Here is a 21,522-nt window from a genome sequence, read left to right as displayed (position 1 = left end):
ACTCGTTGCCCACTGGGGGAACAAAAAGCCTTTTCCAGTAACCAGCCCACGCCTCACAATCTGTAGCGGTTTGGAAAAGCACTTCAGTAAAATAGCTTCATTGATGAATATTTTCAAACAAATTAAACATTATTGTGAGCATTCCAGGACTAATTATGGGTTTCCAAGCCCTGGCTAAGATCAAGAACAGCCTTTCTTTGTGGTGTAGCTGCAGCCAAGGCATGAAGCTATGTGTGGACAATAAAATAAGTAAATATATACATATATACACATAAAACCAAATTTCAACAAAGGCTGAGGTTTAGTTTAAGAGTTGGCCAAAGAGGCATGATAGTTAATTGCTCCTTTTTTTAAAATTCCAAGCTGATTTGCATAAGTGTAAACAATTACAGTTCCATTTCAGTCCCCAGGAGCTGCAGGAGCTCAGAACCTCTGCAAAAACATCAAACCATGTACTTAGGGGTAATATTTTCAGAAGCACATACCTGACCTACATCCCATTTTCAAAAGTGATTTAGAGTCAACTTCCAAAGGTATTTAGGAACCCTAAGATGCAAGCAGGCACCTAGTGAGATTTCAAAAGCACCAAATCAGGTTAGATGTCTAATACACATTGATTAATTGAATTCTGGAATTTAGGTCCAGATCCGGGGAGTAGAGCATCTAAATACCTTTGAGGATCTGGGCGTTGGGCCAGATTTACAAAGGCATTTAAGCACCTAAAGAAGTAGACAGGTGCCTAGTACTACAACAACTTGAGATGTAGGTGTCTAACTCCCACTGTCTTTCTGCATCTTTCTGCACCTAAATACCGTGATAAATCTGGCCCTTAGTGACTTGTCCACATTCATATAGCAAAATAAATTGCATTGCTGGGAAAGATGTAATGTATACTCCTTGTTATGGACTGCATTTCCTGATGCCTATGGTGCTGCGCATTTTAATGGCAATAAAATGACTGTCTCTAGAGCTGTGGTCTTCATGGCATGAACTATAGAACAAGGAGCACTTTAATCACAGAGCGAGTGAAGCAGCAATGCTAGAGCGTGCCCAAAAGGAACCGCTGAACTCTAAGCTGTATACATATTTTGGCTTTATTAAGGGTTTTACCTTATTTTAGGAGTCTCTTATCCAGACTGTACACTGGTTATGATTTTATAATTGTTACCCTTAATTTGCTTGGATTTTCATAATAAAACATCACTTCCTCTATGACACATTAGCCCTTAGGTTATTATTAGTGCTACCCTGACAGAGCATAGTTCCATCTAGATACTTCTGTGGTTCCATTACTGTATTATCTGGAAAAAGAAAAGGAGTACTTGTGGCACCTTAGAGACTAACAAATTTGTTAGTCTCTAAGGTGCCACAAGTACTCCTTTTCTTTTTGCGAATACAGGCTGCGAATACACGGCTGCTACTCTGAAACCTGTATTATCTGAACATCCAAGAAACACTAATAAACTTATTCTCGCCACACTCCTATGAGGGGTTTTCCATGGGGCCCATAACACAGTTTGAACACAAACTGATCTGGTCTACACAGGCACAACTAAACCATGTTACACCATAGTTAGGACACAACCATGTTATTACTCCACTGAGCCACACACCCAGTACATTAACCACGCAGCCATCTATCATCTCTGTGGTAACTGGGGGCTCTAGCACAGTGGTGATTTTAGAGTAGACAAGGCCTTATGGCTAGAAAAGAGGAATAAAAAGAAAAGCAGCTACCAGGAGAGTGAGAGAACCTGACTATTAAACGTAATAAGGGCACCTCTTTTAACTTACACCTTTTCCTGGTCCTCAGCATACACGTTACACCAATTTAGATCTCCCTGTTTCCTTAAGAGGATGTGAGGGAATCGTACAGTGTTACAGAGTCTAACTTACATTGCAGTATTAAAGCCATTTCAGTTCATGCTACAATTTAGAAGCAGTCTGTCTCCCCCACTCACATCCCTCTGTAAAAATAAAGGGACATCAAATACAACCCTAAGATTGAGGAATCAAACCCTTATAAGCAGGAAATTCCAAAACCAAAGGTTTCTAGAGTAATGTTAACTTTGCTGCACTGCATATCCTGTACATGTTATGATATAGATCAAACAGAGTAATGCACTAAGGTAACAAGGAAAACAGGAATAGAAAATGCTACATATGTGCAATCTGGCAGAGTTAATGTTAATGTAGAAACTTAAACTTTTGATATTTGCTGACACTTGAAGACTTGATTTCTCAACCTTAACAATACATTATTGTTAGTTTTTGTATCATGTAGATTTTGTAAATAAATACCTAGCTTTGAAGAAAAGCCTCAGCAAGGAAATAATAGTTTAGGAGGTAAGGTTTCAGAGTAGCAGCTATGTTAGTCTGTATTCGCAAAAAGAAAGGGAGTACTTGTGGCACCTTAGAGACTAACCAATTTATTTGACCATAAGCTTTCGTGAGCTACAGTGAATGCATCTGATGAAGTGAGCTGTAGCTCACGAAAGCTTATGCTCAAATAAATTGGTTAGTCTCTAAGGTGCCACAAGTACTCCTTTTTTTTTTTTGTTTGAAGGTAAAAGTATCTTAAGGCCAGATGTTCAAAGGTATTTAGGTATCTAAAGGTGCAGATAGGTGCCTAGTGGAATTTCAAAAGCACCTTGGTGCCTAACTCCCACATAATTTTATACTGTGCATTTCATTTTATATGCTAACATTACTCAGTCCAACCCTTTCTCCTGTGATTATTTTAGCAACCCTTGGTCTTCATTATGTTCTCTATCCTGTCCACATGAAAATAAATTCCCACCCAGAAGATGACTAGCTTTTTCCTGTGTTACGGCTAAAATCAGGTAAAGTCAATCCAGGAATTTTAATCTGGCCGCATTATTAGGAAAATGAGTTTTCTCACATCACACAATTACAATGCTAATGTACTGAGGGTCAGAGGTAATACCAGAGCACCACGTGTAATGGAGCAGCAGGTATACATTCAAGAGTGAAATTCCAATAGTAGTATGCTATATAATCTCTCGATAAATATTTATGCTTGTGGAAGTTAAGAGACTCAGAGCACTATAAACTAAAGTCTTTCAGATAGGCAAATGCAATTTAAGCCTCCTCACAGAGACCCAGGCTAGAGGTAGTACGATCCCTAGAGACAAAAAGTCATAGTGAATCACTGGCCTCTGCTAAGCAGTCAAACAGCACATAACACACATTAATAAAACCCAACTACATACCTCACGATCTGTTTTGATCTGTAATGTTATTTGAAATTGCTTAAGACTCCTCCCTCAATGTCATTTCATTCACAAACCTCAACCCACCATCCTACATATTCAGCACAGGAAAGATGGCAAAAGCAGCTAGAAGAAGCCTGGCCTAGTAGTTAAAGCATGGTACTTTAAGTTAGGTTGTGTGGGTCCTGTTTTTTTCTTGAGGGAATAGGAATGGGTTAGGAATAACCCAATACTAGGGAGAGGAGACCAAGTCAGCAAGATACGTGCCTAATTTTAACCCAAACATCAAACCAAATATTCCCACCAAATTTGAGATATTGAAATGAAACAGAGTAATTAAAGACTTGTGTTTTTTACTGAACTAATAGGACAGAGATTCAGCCCTTCCAGTGCGAACTGTCCAGGATCCGTGCACTGTTGATTTCATTTACTTATTCATTTCATTTACTTATTTCCCAATGCTAAACATTTGCTCTAAAACTCTGTCTTGCTGTTGCTCCCCTAAAAAGCATAATATATTTCTATGCCATGCCATCCATCATGCTTGGTAGCTGTTTTCAATACCTGTTATCGTCTTTGGAACAAGAACATTATCAGCAAGTTTATGGCTTCGCTAATACCATATTGAGGAGTGTTTATTTTAACTGGCAGTTTACATCTTAAAGCATGGCTTTATGACAACAAGATACATTTCATCTGAGGAACTCATTAATAATACTTTAATCCACAGGAGCCTTAGCTTTTATTTTGATTTGCTTGACACTGGCAGATTTCTTTTCTTGACTTGTCCTCTCTGAACTTGCCGAGCACGAGTTCCGAAACCCAAGGACTGCAGTGATTCCGCTAAGTACTTCTGGCAGGGGGAGATGCACAGCATCACCAGCAATTTAGCGTTGCCCCCTAAAAACAGTAAAAACACACACACACACACACAAACACACTTATTTTCAATAAGTTTTTAAATACTGACCTGCTGAACTGCACAGAAGCCAGAGTAGGCTGCTATCAATTCTATGAATCAGAGCACTATACAAACAGAGCTGTTGAAAGCATATGGGCACTATAGTAAAGCCATATGGGACTGTCTCATTTAGCTAGCTGATCATTTGCTGTTATTTTTCACCATTTGTAATATAGAACTTTCTGCCCCTTTCACTAACAAGTCTACGAATACATTTTGGGTATCAGTGCTCTGTTGTAGTTGTAATAGCAGGATATCTAAAAGCTGAAGAGATCACTTGTATCTAAGTACTGCAAAAAAGGAAGCTTTAACTGTCAAGAGCTCATGGTGGAAGTTTAAGGACATTCCCAAAATTATGCATGGGAATAACTGACATGACTGGTTGTGTCACAGGATGGAAACTGTAGCTCAGAGTTTAGGTAACATGTCCAAAGTCCTACAACATGTCAGTATTACAACTTGCATTTTAACCCAGATCGCCTGACTCACCGGCCCATGCAAATCCCTTCACCACTCACTGTCTCACTTTCCAGAATTTGAAAACAGGCAAATTTTATCCCTCTCAAAAAAAAAAAAAAAAAAAAAAAAAGTTACTGCAGATATATTGCTAAGCTTCAATATTTTGCCTTCAATATTTTCCCAAGGTTGTAATGCAGGAAGAGGTGAATTTAGAATTCTGTGGCAAAATATCCTCTTGGAAAATCTGTGCTCGTTATTCTAGTCACCACACCTGAGATTCAATCGGGCAGCTCAAGAGCTAAAAGCATAAATTGGAACAGCTTGAGCTGAATCTCACTATCTAGGGGCTGTAAGAGAATCATATGCTCTGTGGATAGGACACAGAACAGGACCTGTAACACACACTCACCAGTGGCTTACACTGATTTTTTCTATCACTACCGTACACATGGATGAAATGTTAGAGTAGAGCAGCCCATCCGAATACCAAAAGAAGCTGCAACGCTTAAGTGGATGCTGAAGTGTCTCCATTTATTGTTTTGGTATTGTGCATTCTGGGCAACAAGAACAGCCATGAAATCTGCAAATTTCTGACACACATTGTATCAACTAAACCCTGGAAGAGTTAAACTTAACTTTTACAACTCACTTGATATTAAACCTTAAATTAATGAATTAAACTTCACGACATCTTATGGAGGTAGGTCACCGTTATCAGTGTAAGCAGTGTCAGGATGAGCTCCACCCTGACATCTGGTGGTGAGGTGTGGCAAATTGTGGAAAAGAACTTCTGGGGCCGATCTCATTTGCATAGGCACACCCACCCCGCTTAGAATGAGGCCATAGCTGCCCAAATGGTCACTTTGGCTGCTGTGGGATCCCCAGTGTCTCTGTTATTGGGGCAGGAAGAATAAATTGTTATTACCCTGATTATGGGAACTGTGCTTGGAACTGTACTTGGCCTTTTGTTATGATGGAGGGACTCACCATCAACTAAGTAGCACTCGCTAGGCAAGGGTCATGGGTTTTAAAACTCTGTGACTGAAGAGAGGCTGGGGACAAGTATTAATACTTGGTGGCAGGGGCCCCTTGGTGAGGGCCTTACATGCTAATTGCACTTCCTCCTCTCTCCACTGTGGAATATCAGAGCTAATTTTGATTCCATTAGGAGTCTAGTTACAGGCTGCTGAGCTCACTTTGAGCTAATGGTGCACCAGCACTGAGGCTCTCCTAGTGCAAGCTGAATTCACTAAAGAGCTGAAATCACTGAGTGTTGTGTTAAGTACTGGGGAAGCCTGAAGATATATTGTGGAGCAGTTTGTGGGACGGCTGGAATGCCTTGTGGACACGCCGGTGGAGCAGTTTGTGGGACGGCGGGAGCTGCTTGTGGGACGCGGAGCAGAGCTGAGCAAAGGAGTTTGTGGGGCGGCTGGCGGAGCGGAGTGAAGCGAAGGCCTATGGAGCTGTGGGGCGGTCAGCTTCAGATCATGTAAGGTGCCTCTTACCCCTGTCCCATCTCTACCCAGGTTGGGAGGTAAAGCTCTGCAGATGAACTTTCAAACTCTGGGGCTGCCCTGACCAGGGACAGAGACCTTTGGGTCATTGGACTTTTGGGACTTTGGGTGATTTGGGGTTGCTGGACTCAAGAACCAAAGGGAAAGGGGCATGCCCCAATTTGCTTGGGGTGGGGTTTTTTTTTGCTCATGGGTTATGTTATGAATCCTGTTGGTGGTGTTTCCCCAACATAATGCCACATTGTTTCTCTCTATTATTAAAAGGCTTTTTGCTACACTCAGACTATGTGCTTGCGAGAGGGGAAGTATTGCCTCTTGGAGGCGCCCAGCGGGGGTGGTATATATTTGTCCCAGGTCACTGGGTGGGGGCTCGAGCCGGTTTGCATTGTGTTATTGGAATGGATCCCCTAGATACTGAACCCGGCCCTTGTTGCTGCCAACTCTGACGGGCAGAAGGGTTACATCAGTTACCAATTTACCAATGAGAAAACCAAGACTCAGCAAAGTTAAATGCCTTAAGCAAATCAGTGAGATGAGACTCCAGAACAGAACCCCAGAGTTCTGATTCCTTGTGCTATAGCCTCCCACACAACATTGCTCCACACCAGACCCTTACAACCTTTGTTCTACCACGCTACACAACATCAATGGGAAAAGATCAACACACACACACAAAACAACAAAAATTAATTACTTTCCTAACAAAATGTGAACAAAAGTTTGGAAGAAGAAATGTAACTCAATATTGTTACATAAAAGGCAAAAGAAATAATCACCTATGGAGTCCTGTAGTAGGTGGGTAAGTTTGCTGTTTCTATACGGAATGTGAGAGCGCTGCTCTGCTATTGCTCCAAGTACATCTGACAGAGCAGATAAGCTACGGTTAATGAACGAGGTCTCTCTCAGGGCTACTCCTGTCACTCCAGACATACCTAATGCAATACAAGGAAACAACAGTCAGAATAATCAAAGCTTCCTTGTCACCTTCAGGCATGTGCTAAGCTCGATGTACAAAAGCTCTATGCCGTGTATATCACTTGGACCTGAAGTGTAACTTTTTTGTTTTAATAACACATTTAAAGACAAGTGATAAACATGTTTTACTATCTCTCTTAGGTACTTACATGGCCCCCACTATTGTCGTATCTGACCACCTCATAATCTTTGATGTATTTAACTAAACTGTCTTTTGCAAAAAATATCCAATATCCATGTTCACATATATATATTGTGACAGGGTCAGGCCAGACGGCTACCGGAGAGTGATAGAAGGCAGATATATTAGCCCCAGGTTAGGTAGGTCCCCTTTCCCTGGGTAAGGTAAGAGGGAAGGTTCCAGAACAATCAGGAACCTTCTGGAGACAATTAAGACTGACAGGGTGATTAGAACACCTACAGCCAATCAAGAAGCTGCTAGAATCAATTAAGGCAGGCTAATCAGGGCACCTGGGTTTAAAAAGGAGCTCACTTCAGCTTGTGATGTGTGTGAGAGGAGTTGGGAACAAGAGGCACTAGGAGCTGAGAGTGAGAACGCATACTGTTGGAGGACTGAGGAGTACAAGCATCATCAGACACCAGAAGGGAGGTTCTATGGTGAGGATAAAGAAGGTGTTGGGAGGAGGCCATGGGGAAGTAGCCCAGGGAGTTGTAGCTGTTGCACAGCTATTCCAGGAGGCACTCTAAACAGCTGCATACCACAGGACCCTGAACTGGAACCCGGAGTAGAGGGTGGGCCCGGGTTCCCCCTAAACCTCCCAACTCCTGGTCAGACACAGGAGGAGTTGACCTGGACTGTGGGTTCATGAAAATGGCCAAACTGAGGGCAGCTGTGAAGGTCCAAGGCGAGCAAATCCGCCAATAAGCGCAAGACCCACCAAGGTAGAGGAGGAACTTTGTCACACTATATATATATTAAAAAGTCAGAATACATTATACTGTATATTTTTTCCTGACTTCACTCGCTCACATAAAATGTGAAAATACAAGTGAAAGCCACTCTTCCTGTTATGAATACCACATATACCAAATGCAAGAAGAAAAAGTACTGCTAATACCATTGACAGAATTATTATTAAGTCAAATCAATATAAATGGGGAAAAATACATTAATATATGAAGAAGTTACACAGTTTTAGCCATACAGGATTTGTTAGGGAGAATATTGCCTTATAAAGCACATTTTGCCTTGAAAAATTCAAAAATATTTTATTAATTTAAATAGATAAACAAACCACACACAGGACTCACATCACCCTCCACTGAAAGGCAGCCACCTCTGAGGTGAAATCCAGCAGCTGTTTAAGAATGCACAGTAGCACCGCATTGTTCAATAACACATAGCAATACTCCATTTTTATGAAAAGTACTACAGAATCTTGGATGATCACAGGTGGTTTGAGACCTTGCTTTTATTTCTCATCTATACTTCTCCAGTTGTACAATATCCTCTGTATCCACACTTGTCAGTACCAGGGCACTGAATCAAGTGCTAATTCAGAGAGAAGATTGGAAGACAATTCAGCAGGACAGTATCCCTTAAGTCATTGGGTATTGGTTCACAGTGATTCAGAAGGAAAAGTGCTATCTCTTATCATTTCCTGCAGTAGGTAGCTGTCCAATGAACATTTCTCATGGGAGAACTGAACTGGCATTAAACTGATAGGATCACAGCTCAAGATGGTATAGCAACAAGCAAAAAGACTGTATACTGGACATGAAGGTAGCTATTAATGTGCTTCTACAAGTATTTACAGTATGATCTTAGATAGTAGTTTTGCATAAGGGGCGAGGGTGTCCTTTTATCTCTAGCCCAATGTAAGAGTTGGAGCATAGTTGCACTGCCTCAATAGTAACCCAGGAAAGGTTGCCTCTAAAGCCTGGTCTACACACAAAGTTGCACCAGTTTAACTAAATCAATGTAACATCACAGCTTAGTTTAACCTGTTACTGTTGTGTGTAAACAAGTCCTAGGAGGGAGAATTCCTTCCCTACTCTTCCCTTGCTCCCCGTGGGTAATAATCTGCTACCAGCACTTACCAATAGCAGATTAGTACCCTCCCCAAACTTTTCCATGCCTGCAGCTGAGATATGGGAAAGTCATGTAGTGACATTGGGGATGGGGGAGAAGAGGATCTTATTCCCCTTATGCCTTTGTGCGTAGGCCAAGCCCAAGATCTGACTCAAAACGTTTACCTATGTTTTTACAGCAAAGGCCACTCCAGACAGATTTATAAGGAAATTTGACAAGAGTTTGCTAAGAACTAACAATCTGGCTCATAGACAACAATGTGAAAACAAACTACAATCACTCTAGATGTCCCTTAGGAGACTTATCAAGCTAAGGAGAAAAGGTGCATGTCTGCATCAGACTCATGTACAATAAACACTTTAAAAACTATTTCTCACTTAAACTTGTCCCAAACCTCAACTTGCAAAAGATAATGTGCTAAAATCTGCTCTGAATTATACCTATGTAAATCCAGAGTAATTTTGCTGTCTTCAGATTTTCACCAGCATAGTTAAGAATAGAATCTAGCCCACTGCATACTTTGGGCCAGATCCCCAGCTGGTGCAAATCAGCATTGCTCCATTAACTTCGGTGCTGAAGTACATCATTTTACACCTGTTGAGGATCTGGTGTGTTGACTACACAGAGCAGCAAATGCTTGCCCTTGTCAAACTGAGTGAACAGACACATATAGTATTATCAATTACATGTTCACCAAAAGGTTTCTAGCACCCCAGCAAATTAAAAAAATATATATATTCCATTATGTTTTTTATAGAATGAAAGTTAACAGTCACCAGCTGAAAGAACTCTTGGCAGTAACCTAAAGAATTCTTTCAAACACTGATTCAGTTTTCAAAACATTATTTCTGGAATGGTACATTTAGTGGTGTGGCTTTTCTTGGTAAGAAAGCTTGTCCTTTAGGAAATAATTAAGTTTTTTAAATTATTATGTGCATGGAGGAGGAGGAAAGTGCTTTGAAGAAACAATGAAAACAATATTATCTTTTCAATACACCAACTTCCTTCCAGATTTTTTCCACAAGCAGAAAGAAAAACCCACACACAGCGGTATGCTCATGACAAAGATTTAGTATATTTAAATAATTTATGCACTTTGATCATTTCTATAAAAAAATAAGAACATGCTAATTTTTATACATATTTTTGGACTGTAAAAAACACAGCTTTTAAAAACAGTCTGAACAAATAGTGCATGCACACCCTGCATGTCACCATGGGCCTGACTGTCCACTGAGTTGCTTCAGCTTGATGCCACCTGATCTTAATGAAGCCCCAGTGACATTAACACAGTGGTGAATTAGGCCCAATAACTTCATTTAAGTTTGGATGCATGTGTCTAAATCATCTCTTATGAAGAAACACAAATACTCAGTTAATAAGTTAAATGCAATTATTATCTCCATGGGATGGAAGGTTCTATGCTCTCAATTCAAAATAGCCTTGTCATAAAAAGGTCTGCGTACCAACACATTCACTGCCCGCCAAATCCACCAGCTGTAGTTTAGTTTTGATGTGCTTCAGTTTCTCAACAGATTCAAACTGTGCTGGAGAAGAGGCTCTGGAAGGAAAGATGAGTTTATCATCTTTCATTTGTTGAGGAAAGGTGCAGAAAAGCTCTTTACTTAGCTTTTGACTAGGCTGTTCATCTGTCCATAGAGGAGCTGGATGATGGAAACAAACAAATGAGGAAAGTTTATTTTTAACATCACAAAATGGGAAGCAAAAAAATGCAACAGTGATGGGTTAACCCAGTATCTTCTTTTCTCCATCTCTGCCTAATGAGCCACAAGCTACTTTAACAGTACCCCTACTTGTTCAGGTAGGTCACCTATTAATTATTATTATTTGTATTATCATAGTGCCTAGCAGCCCTAGTCAAAAGAGTCCTATTGTGTCAGATGCTGTATAAACACAGAAAAAAAGATACTCCCTGCCCCAAAGAGGTTAGTAGTCCTGGCCTTCGTTCTGCAGCCACAGTGGAAGAACCCAGACCTTGCAAGTCATCCTGCTCCTTAGCTGTAGCATTCTGGGACCTGATCTGTGTTTGGGGGACAGACAGATTCTTTGATACAGGTCCTTCAGTGCTAGCTTCACTTCTGACATCTTGGCTAAGTGAGCATCTCTCCCACAGGCAGTAGGAATCTGTACAAAAGTCTTTTCACTGGGCAGTTTAGCTTTGACTTTCTTCTCCAGTGTCTTGCTTTATTCTTTCCTCTCCTTCTAGTCTGGAGTGGAGTAGCAACCTACTCATGACAGCATATGTCAGACAGAGCAGCTGTGTTGGCTTACACAGAAAAGAATGCTTCAGATGAGAAAGCATGAAAGTAAAATTTCTCTCTCATCCTTACTATAGGGCAAGGAACCAAAACAACCCTCTCCACACACACACAACAGAAGTTATTGACACAAAATCCTAAAGCTCTGGCTTTAAGTCCCATTTCCAAAGCTTAACTACCACTCCTAAGCTTTCTGATTTTATCTACTACTTATTTCTTCAGTGCCTACCATTTGGCAATTTGTCACACCTAGGTCTTAAGCAAGGTGTGTCTCTTATTACAGAGGCAGACAACACTGTCACAATTCCACTTTGAGGTTCCATTTTGTAGTGCTTCTTTACCTACTGTAATGCTCATTCAGCTATCATAACTCTTATTCTGTGATCCTGAAACTTGAGAGTCCTCCATCCACCCAACATATGGCAGAAATTCCTATTTGGCCTTGCTGTGAGGCTTAAAGAAGGGTAGTGCAGTAATTGGCATAGCATATCAGCTAATGAATGACTGAAAGAAGCCTGGACTAAACAAGATGGCTGGTGAGTTAAAATGGCTGCATTTTGTAATGTCTGCCTGATTGACAAAGATCTGGAGCTGGATAGATCTAACATCTGGACTGGTAGAGCTGCAGCATCCTAAGTAGCTGTGTCTTTTGGCAGGGGCTGCAGGTAAACGAGGGCACCGTTTGTTCTGTTTTGCTAATATCCTCTGTTTAATTTCCGATAGAGATCTGGAGAAAAAAGTTTTAAATATTTTCCACTTCCTAAAACCATATTGTTGTTGCAGGGTATGAAGGAGACAGACCACATGCTACAAATGGAGAGTCTAATTACAACATGAGCAAAAGGAAGAAAAGGAAACAAAGTTAACCCCACAAGTTCCAAAACTGCTCCTAATGCAACAGACTGGCAAACCTATACGTGACACTGAAAAGCAAGAAGGGACAACTACAATATAAGAATACAGGTTTTGCCATACTTGATAAGATCATTGGTTTGTTTGCTCTGGCAGGGACCAACTGAAAACCTCCTTAACACACCTAGCTAGTTGTGTAATGTAGCATGTAAAGAGAAAATCCTTTCTGTCCCAGTAGTGATCATCACATGCCCTGAAGCATACACTTTGTTTTAATCCTGATTTTAGCATATATAACTAAATAATAATTCCTTGTAAAATTATCCAGCTACACTATTTGATTCTGTTAGCTAGTAAGAGAAAATTGTACTAATAATACACCATTGACTGTTTCACACTGCATGCCCATAGGTACGACAGCAGTGTGTAAAAATCATCACACAATGTTAGAAGTGTTAAGAAAACATCTCAAACACAGCAACATTAAGAGGTGTTCAGTCAATGCAGCCAAAAAGGTTAAATAGAAAAGAACAGGGGGTTTAAAGATTGTAGCAAGAGACAGTCAGAAGAGAGAAAAGAGCAAAAAGAAAATCCCTCAACCAGATACTGCATTTCTGACACAAATGGCTCTAGATATATTTTAGCACTATCCTACTTACCAAAGCTGTCTGCAGAGACAGCCTTCGTGGTTATGGTCAATGTCACTACCAGATGAGAGCGAGAGGAATGAGCATGCACCAGTGTTGGATGTTTGACCCTTAGCTGCAGACCTTTATCAACTAGCTGTAAGAATTCTAGAGCATTTTCAACAGTCCTGGCAAAACAAAATAGTGGTAGTTGATAGTAAAGGTGACATTAAAAATGTGGCAACTTGAACATGAATCTGATAATTTCCTCTTATGCCCCTCCCAGTTCCCAATCCTGTCTCCAAAACGCTCCCTTTGTTTCCTTTGCTACCCCTTAACTCCACAAGTTGCTGCCCTGCAGAATCTTTCAACTAGGGAATGTTCCATTTTAGCCCAAGATGAAGCTGTGCCTCATACTGAATATGCTGGCACGATGCACAGTTAACCCATGGAACTCATTGCCATGGGACATTGTGAAGGCCAAAAGTATAAAACTGGGTTCAAAAAAAGAATTAGATAAGTTCAGGGAGGATTGGTCCATCAATAGCTATTAGTCAAGATGGTCAGGGATATAACCCCATGCACTACATGTCCCTAAGCCTCTGACTGCCAGGAGCTGTTCACTCAAAATCTGCCCTGTTCTGTTCATTCTTTTCTGTAGCATCTGGTACCAGCCACGGTTGGAAGGCAGGACAGAGGGCTAGATGGACTATTGATCTGACCCAGTATGGCCATTCTTATGCTCTTAAGTAGCCTGGACACCTTATATCTAAAGTATACAGCCCCCACCAACATAGCACCTGAGCACCTCACAATATTTAATGCATGTGTGCTTACAATACCCCTGAGAGATAGGGAAATATTATCATCCCCATTTTACAGATAGGGAACTGAGACACAGAGAGGCGAAGTGACTTGCCCAGTCACACAGGAAGTCTGGGTCAGAGCAGGGAATTGCAGCTAATTCTTGGGAAAAGTTCAGAACTGTTGTTCAATGAACATGTCTCCTAGCTCAGGTATCCTCTTAACAGAAGTAAAAAGTCTAGGGATCACTAAGAGTGACATGAAGAATGGAGACATGGATTTGAGAAACTCAGAAGGAGGATTCACCAGAGTGGGGGACACAAATGAGTTTCCATGTGGGCAATTTTTTAACTGGTGGTAGGTTTGCCAACTTGATTGACATGTGGAACCTGAAAAGAAGGAATAGAAAAAGATTTTCTCTAAGAGGAGTTTAAGTAAATGAACTATATCATATTGTAGATATGACACTTGCACATGGACAGGTTTTCAGGGACCAGTTGCTACGTAACGAAGCCATGTGGTAGTTAGGCTGAAAATTCAGCCCTGGATATTGTCTAATACCAACTTACACATTCAAGAAGGAAGAACATGAGGTTTGCCTGATTCAGTTGGATGTACATGTTAACAGGAAAACTTCCACTGTATTCTATTTAATGTATGGAGAAGCCAATGAGACCCAGTGGGCCAGTATATTTTAGATGAAATGTTATCACAAATGAGGATGTGTTTTTATTCAAAATGCCATGTGTTTACTTAGATTCCTGACAGCAGGGGTGGCCTTCCTCAACGGTTTCCTTGAGTTGTTTGGATTTGTTTTTCATTGTTAACCTTTTTTTGCATAATTATTAATATAGTCTGTTTACGAATTTGACTTTTTTGATACTTTTATTGTAATCAAGATATAAATACTGAATACTTATTGATTGATTTAGATAAACATTTTCCAAAGGTGCTTATTCAAACCTCTAAGCACCTTTGCCATGTATTGGAAATTAAAGAAATAAATACTGCAGTCACCCCAAGAACAAAGGAAACCCATTCCAGCCACAGTTTCCAACCCTCATGGCACAAATCCCAGCCTGCAATGCACCTTCCCCTCCCCAAAAGCCGGGGAAAAGAGATTGGTCAACAACTAGCCAGACAGAACTCCCTAGATCAAGTAGGCATAATGGCTATTTTTCAAGCATAAATTAAAGCAAGATTTTTGAGTCATTGGGACCCACAGTCAGAAGGTACCTGGACAGTGCAGTGAATTAGAGGCAGATAGATGGGCAATGGCAGAGGGCGCAACTGATAGTCCAATGTGCTGGGATGAGCTGTGTGGGCTGCCTCACTCGGGAGGAGGAAGTCTAAGAACTCAGAAGTGAGGAAGAAAGAGCCCATACAGTACTGGACTGGGAGCAAGAGTGTTTCCAGAGTGCTCCTAAAAGCATAGATGAATCTGAGCCCCAATTAGCCTTAATCCACTCCCTGCTTCTCTTTGCAGGAGTATAGAGTGCAGCTGAGGGTGCATTAATATGGGTGGAAATCAAATTTAACCCAAAGACTTTTGTATTCAGTTATCTGAAATTGAATTTTACTAGAATGAACCCTAAAAGTTTTGTGTTTAGCTGTAAATAAGTAAAAAGAAAAATAATAATTCCTAGATTACTATAGTGACTGTAATTCCATGGAGAGGAAAATTATAAATCCTAGATTCTGGAAAAAGCAATTTTACAGTTTCTATGTGGGTTCCAATTTTGTATGAACAGTTCAATGGACAGAAAACATGTCAGTAGATACAAATAACTGCAGAGAAAGAATGATGTCTTTTCAACCCTCTCTCCAGAATACTGGCTGTATTTTATCAAGGTTTTCTGGCAATAATATAAAACCACATAAACAAATATCAAGTGGTTGCTTATGTTACTAAAACCCACAAGATAAAAATACTGCTGTCAATTATTTCCACTGAGAGTGCAGTTTGTTTTAATCCATGAAGGAAAAAGATACTTCTTGCTCTGACTTCCGATTCCCACTGAAGTAGCATAGAACAGCCTTTGACAGGCATTATGATTACAGATGTGTGAAAAAAAATCATGTTTCCACCAGCAACAGAACATTTTATAGTTTTGTCCTGAATTGTTCAGTATGCGGGACAGTTTTCAGAGAAGAAAATTAGTGTTTGCTCTCACAAACCTCTTATTGTTCTTGTCCTCAAAAAGACAACTACAGAATAATTTGCCCAAAGAACTTTTTCCTCAGTGTGTCACACTAGGTTCTTTGGGAATCCTCTAACACAGCGGTTCTCAAACTGTGGGTCATGACCCCATTTTAATGGTGTTTAATGCCAGGGCTGGCATTAGACTTGCTAGGACCTGAGGCCGAAGCTGAAGCCCGAGCCTCATTGCCTGGGGCTGCAGCCAAAGCCCGAGGGCTTCAGCCCGCGGTGACGGGGCTCAGGTTACAGGCCTCTTGCCTAGGGCTGAATCCCTTTGGTTTTGGCCCCCCACGCCTAGGGCGGCAGAGTTTGGGCAGGCTCAGGCCCCACTCCTGAGATTGTGTAGTAATTTTTGTTGTCAGAAGGGGGTTGTGGTGCAATTAAGTTTGAGAACCCCTGCTTCTAACATTTTGTTGGGGTAGGAATGAAATGGCCAACACCTTCCTTCTACCTGCTATTGTCATCTTGCAGGTGCCACCATTGCAGCCTGTCCCCTCTAACTCTCCCCTATTTTTAATTGTGCTGTTTCAGCAGTCTGTGCAATAAGTTTGTTTAAGACAGGATAGTGGTCTTCACTTGTTAGGACATGATTTTTATCATCTACATTGTGTAGATAGGAGCCTTATGAAAAAAAAAGAAGGAAATATTATACATTGGCTGTGTGTACTGGGCATGTATATATAGTGGGCCTGATTCTCATTTACATCACTCTGGTAGTGTAGCTGCAGATTATGCCCACTTTAAAGCCCTCCTGCACAGTCAGAACAGCTGTAAAGGAGACTCAAACCCACTATAAATATATACTATAGAAAAAGGTTTATCTAAAAATATAAAGAACAGAAACTAGAAAGGATGGCTTAACAATCTACACCTTTGGTTTGAATGATATAACCTCTCTGGGACCACAGGTTTAAATTCCAGCAGCGTCAACACTGCCTTAATCTTTCTAATGAGATAAGCAGAGTGCTAAAATATGTACTATGGGTAGGTATTTTGGGTGACCACATATAAAATGAAATCCTCTCTCTTCTGTGTGGATATTAAGGACTTATGACAGGGGTGCCAACCTGAACCTGAGAAGGAGCCAGAATTTACCAATGTACATTGCCAAAGAGCCACAGTAATACGTCAGCAGCTCCCCCACAGCTCCCAGCACCTCCCACCTACCAGCAGTCCCACCGATCAGCACTTCCCCTTCCTCCCAATCAGCTGTTTTGTAGCAGGCAGGAGGCTCTGGGTGGGAGGGGGAGGAGCGTGTGGGTGGGAGGGCACAGCAGACTCAGGGGAGGGTGCGGGAAGGGGTGCAGAGCCAGGGGTTGAACAGTGAGCACCCCCTGGCACATTGGAAAGTTGGCACCTGTAGCTCCAGCCCCGGAGTTGTTGTACTCCCTGTACAAGGAGCCGCATATTAACTTCTAAAGAGCTGCATGACTCTTATGACATTTTTCTTAAGAGTAGGGTTTGCTCTGGTGTATTTGAACGTAATTCCCTTCCTTGCCCTTATGGAAAAGTCTCACAGACCTTAACAGGAATTAAACCAACAGGGTTCTATAGAAGTTACTCCAAAATCCCACAGAATTTAATACAGAGTGCTATTCTTTCTATAAGTTTTTTCAATTATCCTATTTCATAAAATTCTAAACAATGGTCTAAAAAATCTACAAAAAGGTTATCATTTTCTATAAAGTTCTATCGGACTTTTTCACGGTGTTCCCATTTTTCGCAATGTGCTAAGAACTGCTTTGCCACTTGACTGCTATCCCTGCCTTACAGCTGATTGCATTTCAAACCTGCTGTACGTAGGGTACATACAATTGTTATAACACATCTTGGGAGGGAAGGTGGTATATAAATATAAAACAATATTTAACTGTTTTATTATTATTACTGCAGAATATTCAAATTGACACTGGACGCCAAGTGTGATCTAATTAACTGAATTCTTAGTGAAATATTAACAGTAAATGGAATCATCCAGTGCTTTTTTATGTTCTAAGGGAAGGAATGTATGCTTTGAAATACTCATCAGTGCCCACGATTATGTCTCCATGCCTTGTAGCTGACACATATTGTAACAACACGGTATCATGATCTTGCAATAATGGTTTACTTATTGTGCTGTGTACTCACTCATAGGTAAGTAATGGCACATCGCTCTTGCCTTCCTTGGTTGTGACAACGTCACGTTTAACACCGAATACTCTTCCACAGCTGTCTTTGGCCAGAAGATCAAAAATTTCATTATTATACACTTCTACAACAGAAACCTCAACCCAATGACTTCCTGGTGGCTTTTCTGAAATAAGCCTGAAAAGAATTACAGAAAAGAAAATGAAACACAGCTAAACTGGCTGAAATCAAATCCTAAGTAAACTATCCTTAAGAAACAGTTGCATCTCAGAACTAATTATAGTCTGATGAAAGTACTTATCAAACATCCAAAACCATGAGAGTATGTTGCCTTCCATGTTAATGTAAAGGTTGAAGAACAAGAGTGCATACACTTAAATTATAGAGTAAATATGTCACAGAGAGAAAATTACCTTATTTTGGCTGCATATACTATCTGTTCCTGGACTGTGGGCCTGATTCGAATGTCTTGTTACTATTGTGACCCCAATGACTCCTGGGATATGCCAAAGGATTTAAAACTCCAATTTCTAAGACCTAAAGAGCAGCATGTGTGTGTGAAGTATAGGGTTGTGAAAGCCCACTATTGTTGAGAGGATGGGGAAAAATGCACAAGACATTGGGGCTAAAATAAACCCAGAGAATTTATAAATTAAGCCCTTGTCTACACAGGACAATTTTCCCAGTTAAACACTCTAATATGAAAGTGGCCTTTTTTTGATGTAGTTTAGTTTAAACCCCTTCCCAAGCAACATAAGCTTAGCCAAGAAAAAAACACTCATGTATGAGAATATGAGTGTCCACACAGGGAATTATATCAGTATAACTATATTGGGTTTAATTCACCTCTTAGGTTATACTGAAGTAAGTTATCCCATATAGATACGGCCTAAGTAGAAAAATATATATCCATGACCAAATGTTTTTCAAGTTCCAGAAAAAAACCTCACTCTCCTCCCTTATTTTAATGACTCCAATATGCAAACCAATAACTTATCCTCGTAAAATGTTAGAGGAGGTTTAAGAGTGTAGAATTAAAATTTAGACTCAAACTTAACTATGGATTTGCTACCAAAGCCACTATAATTAACTATCATCTTGAAAAGTTAAATCTGAATAGCAAGAATATCATGTGCTGAAGAACAGCTCTGTGTAAGATCAAAAGCTTGTCTTTTTTACCAACCGAAGTTGGCCCAATAAAAGATATTATCTCACCCACCTTGTCTCTCTAATATCCTGGGACAAACACAGCTACAACAATACTGCAAACATTTTTCCACCTTTGCATACAACTGTAATGTAAAAACTGGAACTCAAACTTTATTCTCATTTCCATGGTCAGCAATACCTGAACACTTCTTCTGTGGCTCTCGGAATAATTCCTAGCTCTGGTTCATCTTCTGTTGAAAGAGTGACATCATCCTCAGACTGTGGTCCCAACATTGTGTATGTCTTTCCACTCCCTGTTTGCCCATAAGCCATAATACACACATTGTATCTGAAAATCGAAAGGGCATTATTTTCTTATGCCATTTTTTTAACAAATGCATTTGGTATTTAAATGGTTAAACCAAAAAGTATTTGGAAAAATATGACTGCTTACTTTAAAATATAATATAATAATAATAATACATATTTCCATGTGGCCTTTTTGTAGATCTCAAAACTTTTTGCTAACCTAACTTAAGTAACCCTCACAACATCCCTGAGGTGGATTTTTTTTTTAAACAGATGGGAAAACTAAGCCATAAAAGTAACATAATTAATGTATGGTATACATACAAATTTGCAACAAAATAACAAAGGTGTAAATTAATACTAAATGCAATTCTGTTTGTGGACCCTTATTTCAGAATAAAAGTGGCTAAAATTGATTTAGTTAGAATAGTCCATTTGTTACATGCCTTGCCTAATGCCACTTTTTTTTTTTCTTCAAAACAAGAGTGCCCACATATAGATTTGGACTGAAATAACAAAACTGATTTTAATTCCCACCTTTTGTATTTCAACGCACATTTATGTGTAGACCAGCCCTAAGTGAGTAGGCCATAGAATCATAGCACTGGAAGGGACCTCAATTGGTCATCTAGTCCGGTCCCCTGCACCCAAGGCGGGACTAAGTAATAACTAGGTAAAAAGAAAAGGAGGACTTGTGGCACCTTAGAGACTAACAAATTTATCTGAGCATAAGCTTTCGTGAGCTACAGCTCACTTAATAACTAGGTAGTAACTTAGTATTACCTTGTCAACAGAGCAAGTCAGTGGAAGAGCCAGGAATGGAAAGCCAGGGGTCCCAACTCCTAATGCTTCACTTCAGCCCACAGATAAAAGATAAGGAGCTTACTACCTGCTGCCTTGCACCATGGGTAGTCATTTATATCCTCACAAAGTGAGTGCAAAATGGCAGTTAACACGCTTCGTTAGTTTTAGTTTTGTTAGTAGTAAAAGTTAGGGCCTTGTCTCACTGCTAATAAAGGTGTGTTTTTCCTCAGAGTAACTAACGTTCATGAGCTATCCAGAGGTGAAAACACAATGGAGACAAGGTACTTGGTTTTACCGGGAGGTAAACTAGGTAACATGAACCACAGGCTGGGTATTGTGCTGACCTTGCCCAATTTACCTCATAGTAAAACTAAAGTGCCTTGTCTCCACTGTGCCTGGGGATAGCTCATTAGTTGCATAGAGATAAAAACAGTGAAGACAAGGCCTAGGTCTGATAGGCAGAGTGTGAGGAAGCTTGTATTCCAACTAGGTGATAACTGAATCGTGAAGAGGATTAAAAAACATAGCTATGTTAACCTGACATCTTTGTCCTGTATTAAACATGCTATTTCAGGCATGTGCTGGCAACAGAAAAGATGTGCTTTGGTGAGCTCCACTGACTTAGCTGTTATTTTTTAAAATTTGTTTATCTTTTCAGATCACAAAACTTGACATACTGATACTGACAGACACTGTAGAGAGCTATGTTCTCAGCTTACAAGTGACCTTGCTGTACCTAACAAAGTTTTTTAGAGTGGGGTTGGGAGGGTGAACACTGATAATAGTGCAGCTGACATGGGTAGGGAGCAGATCCTCAGCAGCAGTAAACAGTCATAGATCTGAGTCAATGGAACTATGACAGTTTACCCTGCTGAGGACCAGCCGCAGATGGGGAGCAAGTCTGCAAGATCGGAAAACAGTAATATCTAGAAATCTGGACTTTAGAGTTGATGGGCTAAAGGACTCAGACTACAATGGAAAACAAGGTAGAGAACATAACAAAAGTGGAAGGACTGGAAACTCAGGCTGCAAATCTTGAGGATGGGATTTCAAAAAACATTCATCGTTGGCCTAACTCTGTCTCTGAAGTCAATGGCAAAACTCCCACTAATTTGAGACAGGCCAATATGTTTTTGAAAATTCCACCCTGCACTGTCCGATCAAGACATAGGTT

The 21,522-nt window shown here is 40.4% G+C and overlaps 1 protein-coding gene across 1 annotated transcript in view; it reads right to left on the bottom strand.

Moving 5' to 3' along the window:
• Positions 1 to 3,975: 3,975 nt before the first annotated feature.
• The window catches only part of KIF25 (kinesin family member 25), a 72,292-nt gene continuing 54,745 nt past the window's right edge, over positions 3,976 to 21,522 (bottom strand). Inside the window, 6 exon segments of the mRNA XM_077811821.1 lie at positions 3,976 to 4,133; positions 6,944 to 7,099; positions 10,662 to 10,859; positions 12,986 to 13,140; positions 18,087 to 18,263; positions 19,435 to 19,584. Of these exon segments, the coding sequence (XP_077667947.1) occupies positions 3,976 to 4,133; positions 6,944 to 7,099; positions 10,662 to 10,859; positions 12,986 to 13,140; positions 18,087 to 18,263; positions 19,435 to 19,584 (994 nt within the window).

Source organism: Eretmochelys imbricata, chromosome 3 (assembly GCF_965152235.1).
Source record: "Eretmochelys imbricata isolate rEreImb1 chromosome 3, rEreImb1.hap1, whole genome shotgun sequence".
Taxonomy (NCBI): Eukaryota; Metazoa; Chordata; order Testudines; family Cheloniidae; genus Eretmochelys; species Eretmochelys imbricata.
This window is presented reverse-complemented; position numbering and strand designations above follow the sequence as displayed.